An 18,979-nucleotide genomic window follows, 5' to 3' on the forward strand; every position below is an offset into this window, starting at 1 on the left:
TTTCGGCAACATGAATCAATAAACTTCAGGACTCAGCCGTTGAACTTATTCCCGTTGCCGAGATGTCTTCCAGGTCAGTTTCGTGGAAGAGTCTGGAACCAATTGTGTGTGCCTAACATTCTAAGTGCGAATCTAGTATTGTGGCGGATTTTTCAGTTCTGTCATCTGTGCTTCAAATTGCAAGTGAAGTGTAATATTGATAAGTGTAAGTGATTGAATATTTGTACCGTTGCTCTCTTTGACGAGTCTTTACAACGGGGATAGTGGCTCGCATTCGCGCCTCGAAGTTGAGAACTAGAGGAAACCAACTTCAGCTGAAAAGTTTCGAGTTCGATTAAGATGCAAGTTCAGTTGTTTATAATTTTTTATAATTTTTGTTAATTGCATTTTTAATTCGGTTGCTGTATTTTTGAAGTATATGACATCCATATTTTTATGGGCATCTTTTTATCAGCCACCTCGTTGGGCATTTTTCTTGTTGTGGCGTTGTATTTGTATTTGTATAACTATGATCACTCGACAGCACACACTGTCTACTTGGTTCTCTTTTCATCATTTGCCTGTCTGGGCCCGTTTGAAATCCCACTATTAGCCCTTAAGGCTGTGCATGATGGGCAACAATTTGATTCTGCTCGGGTTTGAAATTCTGTCATCTATTTGAAATTGAAAAATAATATTCAGATATTGAATTATTAAAAAGTCATTAAATTATTAAGATATTCAATTATCATTATTAAAGAGTCCAATTATTAATCTTTATAGTTTTTAATTATTCCGCCACCTGGCAGTCAGGGGGTTAGAGAGGGATTCGGACTATGCACATGTGGATTCGAATCCCAGTTTGGCCATGGATGTCTACTAACACTAACGAATTCCCTATTGGCAGATCATATAGATCTCTCGAGAATGCCTGAGGATCACTCATATATATTTAGAAAAAATTGAAATTTTTGTTGTGAGTAAAGAAAAATAAAACAGTATTAGATAAAAATCTTCGTATATACTGGACTAGATATCCGTCAGGATATCGCCATCTATGGGCAATGTACTACCTAGTGAGTTGTGCCGGAAGTGTTAGTGTGTGTACCTAGCAGTGAGTATCTAATGTTGCGTATGATTTTTCAGTGCTGCCATCTATATTTCAGAAGTGTTGGCGAGACATTTTAAAAGGGAGATCGGCTCGCATTCTGGTACTGCCAGAACTGATACACTGCACTTATGTCATTGCGAATACTTTATGACTACACGTATTACACATTCCCTATTTAACCTCAAGTTGAGCATTATTAACCATATTATTATTTTTATCTCAAAAGTGCAATTCAAGCCCTACAAAAAGTTAAAAACACGATAATGGAGAACTTTGAGAAAGATAAACTAACATGCTTGATATCTTTGGATATATCTAATGCTTTCAACTCCATTAGAATATATCAAGTTAAAATTGTCATAAGTGAAATGAAAATACCAACATATCTAAAAAATATATTGTTTGACTACCTACAACAAAGAACGTATTGGAATCAACTTACAAATAAGTTTGAAGAATATAACATTTGAGTACTACAAGGTTCGGTATTGGGACCCACGATATGGAACATTGCAGCAAATGAGATTTTAAAAAAGGCTACATCTAAAGGTATAATACTACAAGCGTTTGCTGATGACTTCTTGATCACAATCACAGGAGAAGCACCATACCAGTTCATCAAGAAATCAAAGAACATCCTTAAGGAGCTTGCAAGATGGGCGGACAGATTTGGCTTGAAATTTAATCTTCAAAAATGTCTATTTACGATAGTAAAAGAAAGGGGGGAAATACCAACGATCCCCTCTATAAAGATGAATAAAAAATCACTAAAATATGTAACAAAATTCAAATACTTAGGCGTAGACATCAATAGAAACTTTTCATGGACTGACCATCTACAATACATTAAGAAGAAAATGGCCAAAAAGACGCAAGAAATTGTTCAAAGATCAAGGGCCACTTGGGGAGTCAAAGCTGAAGTGCTAAAAAAAGTTTATTTGGAATGCTTTGAGAAAATGATAATATATGGGTACGAAATCTGGTACACAAATACAAGAACTCAGGATGACAAATTAATTTCTATCCAGAGGAAAGCTTTAATTGTAATCTCAAAATGCTATGTTAAGGTTTCTAATGAAGCATTGAATGTACTTACTGGGATACCACCCATACAGATTACGCTTCAAAATCTGCTGAAACGTTACAAATTGCTTCAACTTGGAGAACAAATACGCATTAATCAAAATATTGTTAAAATAGAGCACATAGAAGAAGATAAGCCAGCTCTAATACCACCGTGGGAGAAGAAGAAGATCGACTGGAACGAAGATCAAAAGGACAGAAGGGAAAATTCAATTTACACAGATGGATCCAGGATTAAAGACAGGGTTGGCTGTGCTTATGTGCATTATAAAAACACACAGATTGAAAAGGAGCAACTAACAAGGCTTAGTGATCATAGCACTGTATTTAGAGTTCAAATTACAGCGATATGACAGGCGGTGCAATATATTCATGAAAATCACCTTCAAAATGTGCACATTTTTAGTGATTCGAAATCGGCACTACAAGTGCTAGCAAACCCTAACAATTATAACGAAATTCATTGTACAACACAAAATCTGGCAACGATAAAAATTATCAAATTTCATTGGATCAAAGCGCATAATAACAATGATAAAAGAAATGACTATGTGGATAATAAAGCTAAAGAGGCAACAAAAAAGGGCCAAATTGACATTAAAACTAAAATCACTAAAATACAACTTAAAAATGCCATAAAAAAGAATATACAGGAAGAATGGCAGAGGCTGTGGAACTCAACTACAAAAGGGGGATTTACACACTCAATAATGCCGAAGGTTTAAACAACCAACATCTATGGAGACTTCTACATCAACCAATTGTTAACTCAACTGGGGCACTGGGAGTCTATCAGGCAAGGTTCCACAGACGAGACTCATTATGTACCTTATGCAAGAAGGAGGCTAGTGACGCTCAACATATAGTATATTCGTAGATGTGAAGCATGGGACAAAGACAGAAAAGAATGCAATTTTAGCGATCACAACATAAAAATCTTAACATTGGTGAAAAATAAGAAAATAGCTGATTTCTTAAAATCCATCATGCAAAAAAGCGTGGAATATTATATACATCACCAATAATGTCCTATTTTATGACAAGATTTAAATGAATACATAATATATATGACATAATTGTTTTAAATATGGGATAATTTATGTCATATACTGATTTATTACGAAAATATGTAAACTTCTAGTTCGTGATAGCATGTGTGTTGCAGTGCACATAAAATATATGTTAATATCTAATACTGTAAGTTATAATGCATAAAATCGACTGAAATATAACTTGTATTACAGTGTTCTTCGATCTCGTGCAAAGATAGCTGATTGACGGACTGATTTGCTTAGTATATTTCAGCTGACCTGATGTGTGTATAGGTTTTTTTTTTCTTTCTTTTTCTCTTTTTTTATGTTGAAAGATCAAATGATTGTCGGACTCATGTGTGATATGTGAATGTGTATCTACAGTGTGATAATTACAATGTAAAATATAATACTTATGTGAAGCAATTATTATAAACCCCAGGGACACTAAATTGCTGCTCGCGAGTTGTTAATGGTTGCTCCTGGGGCAAGATGTAAAGTTGATGTTTTTTTTTTTTTTTTTTTTTTTTTGTGGAGAAAATAAATGCTCCCTTCGGGGAACCCCGTATGGTGAACTATGTTTGCCGGGCTGGGGGTTAGTATCTCTTATTATTTTTATCTACATTATCATATTCATATAGCATTGATGAATCACTATTAACATGTTGCATTTCCAGCATCTTACTCTCGTATGGTAACTCTAATGCCATGTATTCATATTGCATCATATTATCACACATAATTTGTTAGCATCAATTATCATCAATATATGATATCCTTCAGTTCCTGTGGAGGTGGCGTCTAATTCCCGGGGTAAAGATGTAATTCCAGCCACATTTCTACATTCTTCGTCATCTGAGAGATGGTGAGAGAAGTCTTAAATTGTCATCATCCCTGTTACCAACCATGCCTGCAATACACTACTGCATTTAATTGGTAGAGCGATGATGAATGGGGTGTTAGCTGTTAAATTCTCATCTACGGCACTCCCCGATATACGAGTGAAGGTTCAAGGTTCAATCACTCTAATAACGTCCGTTGTATAAGTTTCGATTTCTACAATTAAAATAAACAGATTGAAATCCGATACACAGTCAAATATATCAGTTAAAACAATTTTTATTTATTTCGTTCTCTTGGACCTGATATCATTGAAACAACTCTATTAATGTCCGTTGTAAGTATAGGTTAGTAGTTATTTTTTACATCCTTTAATTATACCTTCTAATCAAAATTAGTTTCAGTTTTACTAGAGAAATCTATTGTAAATTATTAGATGATATTTATTGATTTTATGAGTACGCGAACGATATTTTTTTATGTTCTTTGAATATTTTTTTTAATATGCACTTCATTTATCATTTCGACAATATTTGAATAAATTAAACCCACTTACAACAAAATTTGATTTACTGGAATATCGGTTAATATGATTTTCTCTTCCAACTTCATGAATCTCAAAAGCCATGAAACAAACTAAGATAAATTGGTTTTATCTATTTTTCACCTTAAATGATACTTTGGGGATTTTTTACAAATACAACGTCACATCAGGCAAAATGCCCAACGAGGTGTCTTATAAAAAGATGCCCATAACGAATATGGATGTCACGTGTGTCAAAAATACAGCTATCCAATTAAAAATGCTATTACAAACAATATAAATACATGATAAAATAATATACAATGCTCATAATGTATTTATTATTCTAAGTATGGATAGCTTCTCGATTTATCCCAACATGTTTATCGTATTTTTTTTAAAACTTGTGAATTGTGTTAGAATTTTCTACCCCCGGGGGTAAGCTATTCCATTTATTGAGATCTTTTTGAAAATGAAACGGAGCATTCTGTTCGATTTTTTGACCACCGCTGAACAATGCTCAGAAACCTTAGCCACTCGTCAATGAGAATTTTCAAATCGGTGACCCTATTTGCATCCGGGATAGTGACACCATTCAACTGGTAAGACTGCCGTTGGTTGTTCGAACCAAAATGAGCCACTATGCACTTGGCAACGCTAAACACCATGCTCCATTCATTTGCCCATGCTCCAATCCTGATTTAGTTGGTCTGGAGCAACTCCCTACCGCTTTGATTCCCGACTACCCCCATTAGCTTCATGTCATCTGCGAATTCGCTAGCAATCCCATCGATACCCTGGTCGAGTTTATCGATAAAAAGTGAAAAAAGTATGGGGCCAAGGACACTTCCTTGAGGAACTCCATTTGTGACGCCTGTCCAACCAGAGAATTCCCCCATTGACCATAACCCCTGTAAACGCTTCAAGATTTTACCATGTTGGACCCGATCGAATGCCTTCTGGAAATCAATAAACAACATCTACATTTTTTACCTTACCCAAAGCCTTCGTCACGTGAAAAAAGAAGCAAAGAAGGATAGTCACACATGACTTCCCCTTCCTGAACCCATGCTAATTATCCGACAATACATTATTCTCGTCTATACACTTCACCAACTGTCTTTTGGTAATAATTTCTAAAATTTTCTAAGACGCAGCACGTCAAGCTCACTGGACGATAATTGGACATAGCTTCTTTACTAACCTTTTTAAATATCGGAACAACATTAGCGAGCTTCCAATCCCTTAGGACGATACCCTCAGCAACACTACTCCTGTAGATCTGTGCGACTGGCCCAACAATTCATTAGCGCATTTCCTGAGGACCCTGGTCCTGGTGCTTTGCTTGCACATACATTTTTTAGAAGATTTAGGACCTCCACGTCTTCCACTTGAATATCGTTGAGGGTTTTATTACCCCATGCAACACCCAATTCAATATAATTATCTCTATTAAAAACCTACACGAAAAAAGTAATTGGAAGCACTACGCATGCCTACATTGCTCTCTACCCTAGATCCTCCTATTGAAAGGGGGGCCAACTGTACCCTTATATCCAATATTGATCCATTACTGACGTACCTAGTAAAAGTGATTTTGGATCAGAGCCAACGTTATCTGCCAACCTAGATTCAATTTTTTTACTATCCCTTATCGTTTTTTTCAACTTTCTTCTTTTATCAGTAAACAATGATAGGTCACCTCGTCCTCTTTTATACTCTCCGAATGCTCTTTCCTTTTCAGGATAAAGGCTAAGCACGCTAACTGTGAACCATGGGGGGCGTGATGTACAAACAAGCTTTTTTCGAACAAAGGGTATGACGTTAGCGTCGTACTAAATTCTTCACATTGACTTACCCCGACTGATTCCAACCGGTCTTGGAATCCCCCCTCTTGAGTGGATAATAGTATGGCACGGTACTCTGACAGAGACTCACTAATATCCGCTCTTACCTGATTAGTTCGCACCCATAGGATTACTCGCCCGCGGACCTTTCGACGATGTAAAACATCTCGAACGTTGCTAATCTTCCCCAAAGAAGACAACAGCGGTCGATACTCTGAAAATCCCTACACACCCCGTTACCCAGTTCCCTAACCATAGAATCGCCGATAATTAAACCCCTATCACTATCCCCCCCCCCCACCTCATCCACGATCACCCATTCGCCCTGTAAACTGTCGTTGTTCGTAGAGATTACTTCCTCATCAACAGGTGGTTCGACGACAAGTGGCTCCGTTATAACCGGGCATTCTAAAACCCTAACTTTTTCCCGTAACGCTTCCACCTCGAGTTCTAGTCTTGCCCTATCCACACACCCTTTACACTTGAAGCCATCAGCTACTATCCCCCCAGATCAGGGAAACCGCTCCCGTCGCAAACTCTACATAACACTAGTCGAGGTCGAGGCATACCAACACTATTGCTAAAAACTACATAATAATATTTATAAAAGTAAAATGAAGAACGTTAACAGTAAATTAAAATAACGTAAAATACAATGCAATTCGAAATATGCGTAAAAGTTTGTATGAAAAAATTAAGTAAAAAAATACTCAACACTAAATCACGAATAAGAAAATATATATTTATAATATATAATAATATATAAATAATAAATATATAATAATATATAAATATATAATAATATATAAATAATAAATATATAATAATATATAAATATATAATAATATATAAATAATAAATATATAATAATATATAAATAATAAATATATAATAATAAATAAAATAATATACCGAAAACAGCTATTTACAATTATTCACAATCTCGCAATGAGGATAATGTCTCAACAACTCTGAATACTCTCTCTTTTCCACGCATCGCTTTTAAGGCACATCGAATTTTCCAGAAATTCTACCGTTCTACCAGTCTGGCGGTGCCACCGTAAGGAGGTTAACGAAGACCTTCTCGATCTATCTTACTGAACTATAGGGAAATATAGCTTTCCTTTAGTTCAGTAAGATAGATCGAGAAGGTCTTCGTTAACATCCTTACGGTGGCACCGCCAGACTGGTAGAACGGCAGAATTTCTGGAAAATTGACCTCAGTGACCTTTCCACACGATTCGAGTGTTTATCTTTACATTTCGGGTTAGGCAACAGGAGATTACTGTCCAGAGGTGTTATCCAAAAATTGTGGTACCAATATTTTTCGTAATAATAAATTTGTCATAGCAAAATATGTGCGAAACGCCTAGCTTATTAACCAAAACACATATAGACACGAACCTATGGCTAGAGATGGTCCTTGATTTTTGAGAGGACCCCGAACTAAAATTTTTACGGTGATTATCCTTATATTGATTTTCAAAAAATACGTAGTATAGTTTAAAGAATTGAAACTATGTAAACTTTTTTACTGGGACCCACGGCTAGTGTCCTGTCAGTGTTCACCCTGTGGTTAATATAGTCTTGGCAGTATGATGCCCAAGGTTTACTCCCTAACATTGTTGGGATTAAAAACAATTTATGAATTCTGATTGTTATATGACTATGTTTTCATATTTCCATATGAAGCCCGTAGCTAGGGCGTGTGACTCGTTGGGTCCGGCCCTTCCCACGAAAATTTACAAAATGATTGATATATATAAAATCACATGGTTAAACATAGTTCGGTGCCCCTTCCGAAAGAAATTTTAGGCTAACCCATGACCACGATCTCCTAGATGGGTCTAATGTATGAGGTCGTGTCACGACCCGTATTATTTTATGCGCTGTTTGCGGCATCTCATCGGGTATAGTCGTTTGACAAGTCGTTATCTAAGTTGCACAGCTGTATCTCTCTTTTTCCTCAGTTCTCAATTCATTTCAGTTTGAAATGCCATCCGTACATATTCTGTATAAATATATATTATTTTGAAGTTACCGAAACCCCCTATACAATACCATACTAGTGCGTATTAGTCCGAACAGCTGGCACACCCCTTCACGCTTTTTCTTCTGTATATAGTTGTTTTGTAGTGCGTCTTAAATCCGTGTAGACACACCCTCCGTATTTTTTTACTGCTACTGCTGACATGTAAAAGTGTTGTTTTCTTCATTGTACTCCTAACAAATTATACATTAATAAAATTTTTAATACGTTTTATATTCTGACTACGTAGCATCAGGATAACATATTGATGGATTATTGGATACGAAACGTAAGGTTATTTGTCGCTTCGCATTTTGTGTTTGTAAAGAAACACTCACCATATAATAATATGTTTTTCTATGATTTAAATGAAAAAAAAAAAAGACAAAAAGAAACACACTTCTTATATTATATATCAATCTTTTATTTTACTTCGTATATTAAATACAGTGAGCTGTAGTTATAGTAACTATTTCAAGATACCAGTATATAGTTGACAAGATTCGATGGCGCTTCGATGCCTGGTGTGCTAGTACGTCCGCTTTCTTGTGTCTGCTCTATGCTGCAGCCGAAGTGGTAACGTTTAAAACGCTTGGCCTCTGTTTTAGACGTTTTCCCCGCTCAATTTTGTGAGGTTGCGTAATTAATAGAGGAGTATTTAAAGTAGATTCTGAACCAAAATCTGAGCGATGTTGTGAATCAAATAGCACTTCAGTACCGTTATGGGAATGTCCCGTCGATCTTGCCATGGAGTCCCGATTTTGTACACAATGACAATGAAGAGGGCAGGTTGGATTATCAGGACACGGTTCATTAGGTTTTGGATTGGGTGATGGAAAAGGGTCTGAAGGAGGAAAACGAGGGAACGGTGGATTGGCTGGTTGAAAAGGGCCTGAAGGAGGAAGAAGAGGGAATGCTGGATTGATTGGTTGAAAAGGGCCTGAAGGAGGAAAAGGAGGGAATGGTGGATTGGGTGGTGGAAAAGGGCCTGACGGAGGACGAGGAGGGAATGGTGGATTAGGTGGTTGAGAAGGGCCTGAAGGAGGAAAGAGAGGGAATGTTGGATTGGGTGGTTGAAAAGGGCCTGACGGAGGAAGAGGAGGGAATGGTTGATTGGGTGGTGGAAAAGGGCCTGACGGAGGAAAGGGAGGGAATGGTGGATTAGGTGGTTGAGAAGGGCCTGACGGAGGACGAGCAGGGAATGGTGGATTGGGTGGTTGAAAAGGACCAGAAGGAGGAAGAGGAGGGAATGGTGGATTAGGTGGTTGAAAAGGGCCTGAAGGAGGACGAGCAGGGAATGGTGGATTGGGTGGTTGAGAAGGGCCTGAAGGAGGACAAGCAGGGAATGGTGGATTGGGTGGTTGAAAAGGGCCTGAAGGAGGACGAGGAGGGAATGGAGGATTGGATGGTAGGAAAGGGTTTGGTTCAACAGGAGGATACGGCCAAAGCTTGGGTGTTAAGAAAGGCCATTGATTAGGTGAATAGGATGGAAAAGATTGTGTAGAAGATGGTGGCCAAGGGAAAATTGGTGGTCGAAAAGGCCATTCATTAGGATGAGGTTGTGGATTGGGTGGATTTGAGGATGAAGAAGGCTGTGGACTAGTAGGTGGTGAAGTGGGATGGTGACCGGGAGTGACAGGACATGAGTGACATGAATGTGGTGGACGGAGGAAGAGGATGAGAAGGAGGATGAGGGGATGAGAGGGGGAAGAGAACCATTTGCATGGTTTTTTCACATTGGGTTTTCTTCTATGTCCGAGACCAAAAATTGCTTCAAGAAGACCCAGAATATTGCCGTTGACAAATACTGGCTCTAAAATGCAGTGAGAGAAATAAAAACAAAGAATCAATGCATTCATTGTTTTACTAAGTTACAAAAAATAATCGAGATCAAATCAAAAGCTACTGTGAGTAAGTAAATTATATGGAATAAATAATCGAAATTTCTTCCAAGTATGTTAGCCTAGCATTTTTTCTCCGTTTATTTTATCTATTGTAAAAATGTATTCGAGAGTGTAGGAGAAAATACTTCAAAAAGGTTTATTTGCAAACTCTTGTGGAATATTCAGGTGACTTCAGCTGAAATTAAACACAAATATATTCATAGTAATGACACTGAAGAAATCGCATTGTTGCCACGAAAGAAAAAAATGAAGTTATTACCTAAAATCGTGAGCAACACAAAGCACAGAAACATCTGTGATGTCTTCATCTTGCCGTATATTTTTGCTCAGCCAATGATGCGTGAAAATATACCAAGCAATATACAAAATGATCTGAAGCAATGAAAGCGATATTCATCATTTAGTAATCTTACATTTATTTATTAAGTGAATAAATATTGAAGAAATATTCTGTTTGTTTTGGCATCAAAAATATATTCGGAAATAACCTTTAAAAATTCAAAAGTAAAATTATTAAAAAAATACAAAAGTTCTTACGCAAAGCCACTTATGAGTTTATCCTGATGAAGTTTTCAACTTGACAAAAATGAAGCGATGTTTGAGTGGATGATGTATTTATACTGTAGAACTGATGCAACGCTTTTCAAGGAAAACTGCTACGTAATTGTATTATCGTTAATGACGATATATATCGTTAATCTTTCGCAATTCGTTAATGACATTATCCCAGATTAGATGCACCTGTTTTTTGTGTGGGGTTTTTTTGTGACTACGTACGGCGTTGTACAATTAACCATAAAATTGTTAACTACACTGCTGGTCACCGTAAATGCAACACCCTGAAGGACGCACATCACGGCGCCACTTCAAAGCGCAGATTTCGAAGATTTGAAGTACGGCAATTGTGTTTTTCTTGTGGTTCTTTTCAAAAAAACGATCAATTATGCCTCGTAGAAAACAGCGATCATCTTTTGATCAAGTATCCGAGTTCGACAGAGGAAGGACAGTGGCCTACCGAGATTGTGGATTATCTGTCAGGGAAATCGGTAGTCGTGTTGGACGAAACCAAACAACTGTAATGCGGATATGTGATCGTTGGATGCAGGAGGGTACGACGGACCGACGTGTTCGATCGCATCCACCTCAGTGCACCACTTCACGTGATGACAGGCGTATTGTGCGTATGGCAGTGACGGATCGCTCAGCCACATCACGAACCATAGCACAGCACATTCAGTCTGTACCGCATCATCCAGTGTCTGCGCGTACCATTCGACGCCGTTTACAGCAGAGTGGTCTGTCCGCATGACGTCCATTGCTTCGTCTACCCTTGATGCAGAACACAGACGTCTCCGCCGCCAATGGTGCGATGAAAGAAGGATGTGGACGGCACAATGGAATGAAATTGTCTTTACTGACGAGTCACGCTTCTGTCTGCAACACCACGATGGTCGGATTCGAGTCTGGAGACACCGTGGAGAGAGTATGCTGAACAGCTGCGTTATGCACCGCCACACTGGTCCTGCACCGGGTATTATGGTATGGGACGGTATTGGATATCACTCTCGCACTCCTCTAGTACGCATTGCCGGTACTTTAAAAAGCCAGCGCTACATCTCCGAGGTGTTGGAGCCAGTTGTCCTTCCTTACCTTCAGGGCTTGCCCACAGCCATATTTCAACAGGATAATGCGCGACCACACGTGGCACGCATTGTCCAAAGGTTCTTCGTCAATCGCCAGATTGAATTGCTTCCCTGGCCAGCTCGCTCTCCGGATCTTTCGCCGATAGAAAACATGTGGTCCATGGTTGCTCAACGATTGACCCAGATTACATCCCCAGCTGCCACACCAGATCAACTTTGGCAACGCGTGGAAGCTGCTTGGTCTGCTGTACCCCAAGAACACATCCAAAGTCTCTTTGAATCAATGCCGAGGCGTGTGGCAGCGGTGATCTCCAACAATGGCGGCTACTCTGGCTACTGATTTTTGCAGGAACCACACTTCACAGAAGTCTATAAATTTAATAATTTAATGCTTGGTCAACATGTTATCTACAAAATAAATATTGTTGCGATATCTCTTGTCTTTCTTGGTGTTGGAATTTGGGTGGCCAGCAGTGTATTAACTAATCGTGTTAGCGTATAATCAATGCGGTGAACGAAATAATTCATTCCTGAAATCATGAGTGAAAAAACCGTAATAAGAAATCAGTATTGAACTTACGAAGAAAATTTTACTTAGAATTAATTTAATTACTTAATTACTTTAATTACTTAATTTACTTAGAAAATCTTTGTTTTTCTATCAAGACATTAAAGATTCTTATAACAAGATACAAATTTATTTTAGAAATCCCCATGTTAAAGCAATAAATTCTTATAAACGGATTTAGGAAAGATTACGATTGGACGGCTTTACTGCCCGATCTGCATACGACAACATTTCGTCGCAATAGAGTCATTACATTATCATTTCACCCACGAATAAGTTCAAGAGGTGTGGGATTTTTGCCCGAGCCAACTCTATCTATAATTAGTAATCTTACATATTTAGCTTCCCAATTTGGATTGAGAAACTGCTGATAAATCCGGTGTCATAATCGCAGACCATTATGAGGATAATAACATCGAAAGTGTAGTGCATATAATGTGTGTTCAGGTGATATATCTACCTTCTTAATCGGCAGTGACAGACTGGAACTGGATGGTTATTTTCTTTTATGTAATTTAAACGCTGTCAAGCATGTCACACATTGTGACGAGATCATTTCAAAGACGGGACCGGTTCACATTGGCGCCTCGAAGTAGAAAAAGCATGGTATAAGAAATCATTGTTAGTGGATCCCCGCTGTGCCATCTATGGCGATCCATAACAACAGTGTTGCCAAGTAAGTCATTTTCCAACTAGATCTGGTCTTTTCTCGGTCATTAAGTAGGAAAAATACCGAACTAGTTGCAAAGTAAACTAAGCCGTCTGCACCGTTTGGTTTACGCTCAGGAGTGTCGAGGGTGTCGGACCGAGGGTATCATGGATATAATTGAAACATAACTGCCAAATTTTTTCCCTGGTTGTTGATCACGATTTTAGTTGTTTTATAGATTTAAAAAGTTATAGTATAGTTTTTTTACTTTCGGCAACATGAATCAATAAACTTCAGGACTCAGCCGTTGAACTTATTCCCGTTGCCGAGATGTCTTCCAGGTCAGTTTCGTGGAAGAGTCTGGAACCAATTGTGTGTGCCTAACATTCTAAGTGCGAATCTAGTATTGTGGCGGATTTTTCAGTTCTGTCATCTGTGCTTCAAATTGCAAGTGAAGTGTAATATTGATAAGCGTAAGTGATTGAATATTTGTACCGTTGCTCTCTTTGACGAGTCTTTACAACGGGGATAGTGGCTCGCATTCGCGCCTCGAAGTTGAGAACTAGAGGAAACCAACTTCAGCTGAAAAGTTTCGAGTTCGATTAAGATGCAAGTTCAGTTGTTTATAATTTTTCAAAATTTTTGTTAATTGCATTTTTAATTCGGTTGCTGTATTTTTGAAGTATATGACATCCATATTTTTATGGGCATCTTTTTATCAGCCACCTCGTTGGGCATTTTTCTTGTTGTGGCGTTGTATTTGTATTTGTATAACTATGATCACTCGACAGCACACACTGTCTACTTGGTTCTCTTTTCATCATTTGCCTGTCTGGGCCCGTTTGAAATCCCACTATTAGCCCTTAAGGCTGTGCATGATGGGCAACAATTTGATTCTGCTCGGGTTTGAAATTCTGTCATCTATTTGAAATTGAAAAATAATATTCAGATATTGAATTATTAAAAAGACATTAAATTATTAAGATATTCAATTATCATTATTAAAGAGTCCAATTATTAATCTTTATAGTTTTTAATTATTCCGCCACCTGGCAGTCAGGGGGTTAGAGAGCTAGCTTCGGGCTATGCACATGTGGATTCGAATCCCAGTTTGGCCATGGATGTCTACTAACACTAACGAATTCCCTATTGGCAGATCATATAGATCTCTCGAGAATGCCTGAGGATCACTCATATACATTTAGAAAAAAATGAAATTTTTGTTGTGAGTAAAGAAAAAGAAAACAGTATTAGATAAAAATCTTCGTATATACTGGACTAGATATCCGTCAGGCTGGGGATCAGTCGATTGCCCTCAAGTTGGTTGGCTTTGAATTTTCCACGTGCACCCGAAACAAATCGATTGCTCTCGTGATTGGATGGGTGATAGGGGGGGGGGGGGAAGGAATTTCAAATTCCTCAAACGTACAATTTGAATAACCAGTAATCACATATAAAAATCATTTTTGATTTGGTTCAGAGTTGAAAGAACGATTAAAAAGAAATGTGTTCATACGCATCAAAGGTACCCGACCACGTTGAAAACGTCATTTTGGAAGAAAATATGGATTTTAATTTTTTTATTTTTTATAAAAGCCCTATTTGTTGTAATTCCAAAACGGGCCTTGTTTTGTTTATATGATGCTTAGAATGAAAGTTACGTTCACTTTAGTGTTGCGTTTTTACATACAAGTAATGCGCGAATAAAGACTTTAAGCGTGTTTTACGAAGAATGCTATTTTTGACATTTTACTTGACTTGGCATGATTTGTAAAAATTGATTCATTGCATCCTTACGAAATTTTAGTGTGATATTTTGCTATATATTGTTGAGGTTATGAATCAAAATCTAAGGTCTATCAAAAATATTTTGAATTACAGTGTTTTATAGACGAAATGTAGGATGAAATTTCAAAAAAATTCACACGTACTTAAACATATTTTGATGTAACTTATGAACATATCACGCAATCCCTTAAAGTTTGTTCATAACCTGCAACATTATTAGCTAAATGCACTATGAAAATCACAAAGCATTTCATTAATAAATTTTAATAATTAATAAAATTTTTTGCAATCGTGTTTCGAATATCACATGAAAATTTGCCTAAAATTTGACATAAATTACATGTGACATTTCGTACCTTACATGTGTACATAAATTACATATGACATTTCGGGTTAGGCAACAGGAGATTACTGTCCAGAGGTGTTATCCAAAAATTGTGGTACCAATATTTTTCGTAATAATAAATTTGTCATAGCAAAATATGTGCGAAACGCCTAGCTTATTAACCAAAACACATATAGACACGAACCCATGGCTAGAGATGGTCCTTGATTTTTGAGAGGACCCCGAACTAAAATTTTTACGGTGATTATCCTTATATTGATTTTCAAAAAATACGTAGTATAGTTTAAAGAATTGAAACTATGTAAACTTTTTTACTGGGACCCACGGCTAGTGTCCTGTCAGTGTTCACCCTGTGGTTAATATAGTCTTGGCAGTATGATGCCCAAGGTTTACTCCCTAACATTGTTGGGATTAAAAACAATTTATGAATTCTGATTGTTATATGACTATATTTTCATATTTCCATATGAAGCCCGTAGCTAGGGCGTGTGACTCGTTGGGTCCGGCCCTTCCCACGAAAATTTACAAAATGATTGATATATATAAAATCACATGGTTAAACATAGTTCGGTGCCCCTTCCGAAAGAAATTTTAGGCTAACCCATGACCACGATCTCCTAGATGGGTCTAATGTATGAGGTCGTGTCACGACCCGTATTATTTTATGCGCTGTTTGCGGCATCTCATCGGGTATAGTCGTTTGACAAGTCGTTATCTAAGTTGCACAGCTGTATCTCTCTTTTTCCTCAGTTCTCAATTCATTTCAGTTTGAAATGCCATCCGTACATATTCTGTATAAATATATATTATTTTGAGGTTACCGAAACCCCCTATACAATACCATACTAGTGCGTATTAGTCCGAACAGCTGGCACACCCCTTCACGCTTTTTCTTCTGTATATAGTTGTTTTGTAGTGCGTCTTAAATCCGTGTAGACACACCCTCCGTATTTTTTTACTGCTACTGCTGACATGTAAAAGTGTTGTTTTCTTCATTGTACTCCTAACAAATTATACATTAATAAAATTTTTAATACGTTTTATATTCTGACTACGTAGCATCAGGATAACATATTGATGGATTATTGGATACGAAACGTAAGGTTATTTGTCGCTTCGCATTTTGTGTTTGTAAAGAAACACTCACCATATAATAATATGTTTTTCTATGATTTAAATGAAAAAAAAAAAAGACAAAAAGAAACACACTTCTTATATTATATATCAATCTTTTATTTTACTTCGTATATTAAATACAGTGAGCTGTAGTTATAGTAACTATTTCAAGATACCAGTATATAGTTGACAAGATTCGATGGCGCTTCGATGCCTGGTGTGCTAGTACGTCCGCTTTCTTGTGTCTGCTCTATGCTGCAGCCGAAGTGGTAACGTTTAAAACGCTTGGCCTCTGTTTTAGACGTTTTCCCCGCTCAATTTTGTGAGGTTGCGTACTTGATTGAGGAGTATTTAAAGTAGATTGTGAACCAAAATCTGAGCGATGTTGTGAATCAAATAGCACTTCAGTACCGTTATGGGAATGTTCCATCGATCTTGCCATGGAGTCCCGATTTTGAACACAATGACAATGAAGAGGGCAGGTTGGATTATCAGGACACGGTTCATTAGGTTTTGGATTGGGTGATGGAAAAGGGCCTGAAGGAGGAAAACGAGGGAACGGTGGATTGGCTGGTTGAAAAGGGCCTGAAGGAGGAAGAAGAGGGAATGCTGGATTGATTGGTTGAAAAGGGCCTGAAGGAGGAAAAGGAGGGAATGGTGGATTGGGTGATGGAAAAGGGCCTGACGGAGGACGAGGAGGGAATGGTGGATTAGGTGGTTGAGAAGGGCCTGAAGGAGGAAAGGGAGGGAATGGTTGATTGGGTGGTGGAAAAGGGCCTGACGGAGGACGAGGAGGGAATGGTTGATTGGGTGGTTGGAAAGGACCAGAAGGAGGAAGAGGAGGGAATGGTGGATTGGGTGGTTGAAAAGGGCCTGAAGGAGGACGAGCAGGGAATGGTGGATTGGGTGGTTGAGAAGGGCCTGGAGGAGGGCGAGCAGGGAATGATGGATTGGGGGGTTGAAAAGGGCCTGAAGGAGGACGAGGAGGGAATGGTGGATTGGATGGTAGGAAAGGGTTTGGTTCAACAGGAGGATACGGCCAAAGCTTGGGTGGTAAGAAAGGCCATTGATTAGGTGAATAGGATGGAAAAGATTGTGGAGGAGAAGGTGGCCAAGGGAAAATTGGTGGTCGAAAAGGCCATTCATTAGGTGGTGTAGGATGAGGTTGTGGATTGGGTGGATTTGAGGTTGAAGAAGGCTGTGGACTAGTAGGTGGTGAAGTGGGATGGTGACCGGGAGTGGGAGGACATGAGTGACATGAATGTGGTGGACACCATTTGCATGGTTTTTTCACATTGGGTTTTCTTCTATGTCCGAGACCAAAAATTGCTTCAAGAAGACCCAGAATATTGCCGTTGACAAATACTGGCTCTAAAATGCAGTGAGAGAAATAAAAACAAAGAATCAATGCATTCATTGTTTTACTAAGTATAAAAATATAATCGAGATCAAATCAAAAGCTACTGTGAATAAGTAAATTATATGGAATAAATAATCGAAATTTCTTCCAAGTAAGTTAGCCTAGCATTTTTTCTCCGTTTATTTTATCTATTGTAAAAATGTATTCGAGAGTGTAGGAGAAAATACTTCAAAAATGTTTATTTGCAAACTCTTGTGGAATATTCAGGTGACTTCAGCTGAAATTAAACACAAATATATTCATATTAATGACACTGAAGAAATCGCATTGTTGCCACGAAAGAAAAAAATGAAGTTATTACCTAAAATCGTGAGCAACCCAAAGCACAGAAACATCTGTGATGTCTTCATCTTGCCGTATATTTTTGCTCAGCCAATGATGCGTGAAAATATACCAAGCAATATACAAAATGATCTGAAGCAATGAAAGCGATATTCATCATTTAGTAATCTTACATTTATTTATTAAGTGAATAAATATTGAAGAAATATTCTGTTTGTTTTGGCATCAAAAATATATTCGGAAATAACCTTTAAAAATTCAAAAGTAAAATTATTAAAAAAATACAAAAGTTCTTACGCAAAGCCACTTATGAGTTTATCCTGATGAAGTTTTCAACTTGACAAAAATGAAGCGATGTTTGAGTGGATGATGTATTTATACTGTAGAACTGATGCAACGCTTTTCAAGGAAAACTGCTACGTAATTGTATTATCTTATCTTTCGCAATTCGTTAATGACATTATCCCAGATTAGATGCACCTGTTTTTTGTGTGGTTTTTTTTGTGACTACGTACGACGTTGTACAATTAACCATAAAAATTTAACTATTAACTAATCGTGTTAGCGTATAATCAATGCGGCGAACGAAATAATTCATTCTTGAAATCATGAGTAAAAAAACCGTAATAAGAAATCAGTATTGAACTTACGAAGAAAACTATTAGAAAATCTTTGTTTTCCTACCAAGATATTGAAGATTCTTATAAAAAGATACAAATTTATTTTAGAAATCCCCATGTTAAAGCAATAAAGTTTTACAAATGGAATAAGGAAACGTTGTTATTATACAGCTTCTCACTGACCGACCTGCATACGACAA

General features: G+C 37.6%; 2 protein-coding genes across 2 annotated transcripts; both read right to left on the reverse strand.

The window, feature by feature from the left end:
• Nucleotides 1–8,852: 8,852 nt before the first annotated feature.
• Nucleotides 8,853–10,932, reverse strand: LOC149076299 (uncharacterized). The gene is made up of 3 exons (XM_089245520.1): nt 10,885–10,932; nt 10,607–10,719; nt 8,853–10,256 (listed from the first exon to the last, which is right to left on the reverse strand). Exons 2-3 carry the CDS (start codon nt 10,653–10,655, stop codon nt 9,001–9,003), a joined length of 1,305 nt encoding a protein of 434 aa, XP_089101646.1. The 5' UTR covers nt 10,656–10,719; nt 10,885–10,932; the 3' UTR covers nt 8,853–9,000.
• Nucleotides 10,933–16,559: 5,627 nt separating this feature from the next.
• On the reverse strand, nt 16,560–18,500 carry LOC149076300 (uncharacterized). Its single transcript, XM_089243860.1, has 3 exons — nt 18,457–18,500; nt 18,179–18,291; nt 16,560–17,828 (listed from the first exon to the last, which is right to left on the reverse strand). Exons 2-3 carry the CDS (start codon nt 18,225–18,227, stop codon nt 16,708–16,710), a joined length of 1,170 nt encoding a protein of 389 aa, XP_089099986.1. The 5' UTR covers nt 18,228–18,291; nt 18,457–18,500; the 3' UTR covers nt 16,560–16,707.
• Between the last annotated feature and the right edge of the window lie 479 nt (nt 18,501–18,979).

Source organism: Pholcus phalangioides, unplaced genomic scaffold (assembly GCF_987345545.1).
Source record: "Pholcus phalangioides strain wild (caught in Gottingen) unplaced genomic scaffold, Ppha-v1.0 ptg000015l_1, whole genome shotgun sequence".
NCBI lineage: Eukaryota > Metazoa > Arthropoda > Arachnida > Araneae > Pholcidae > Pholcus > Pholcus phalangioides.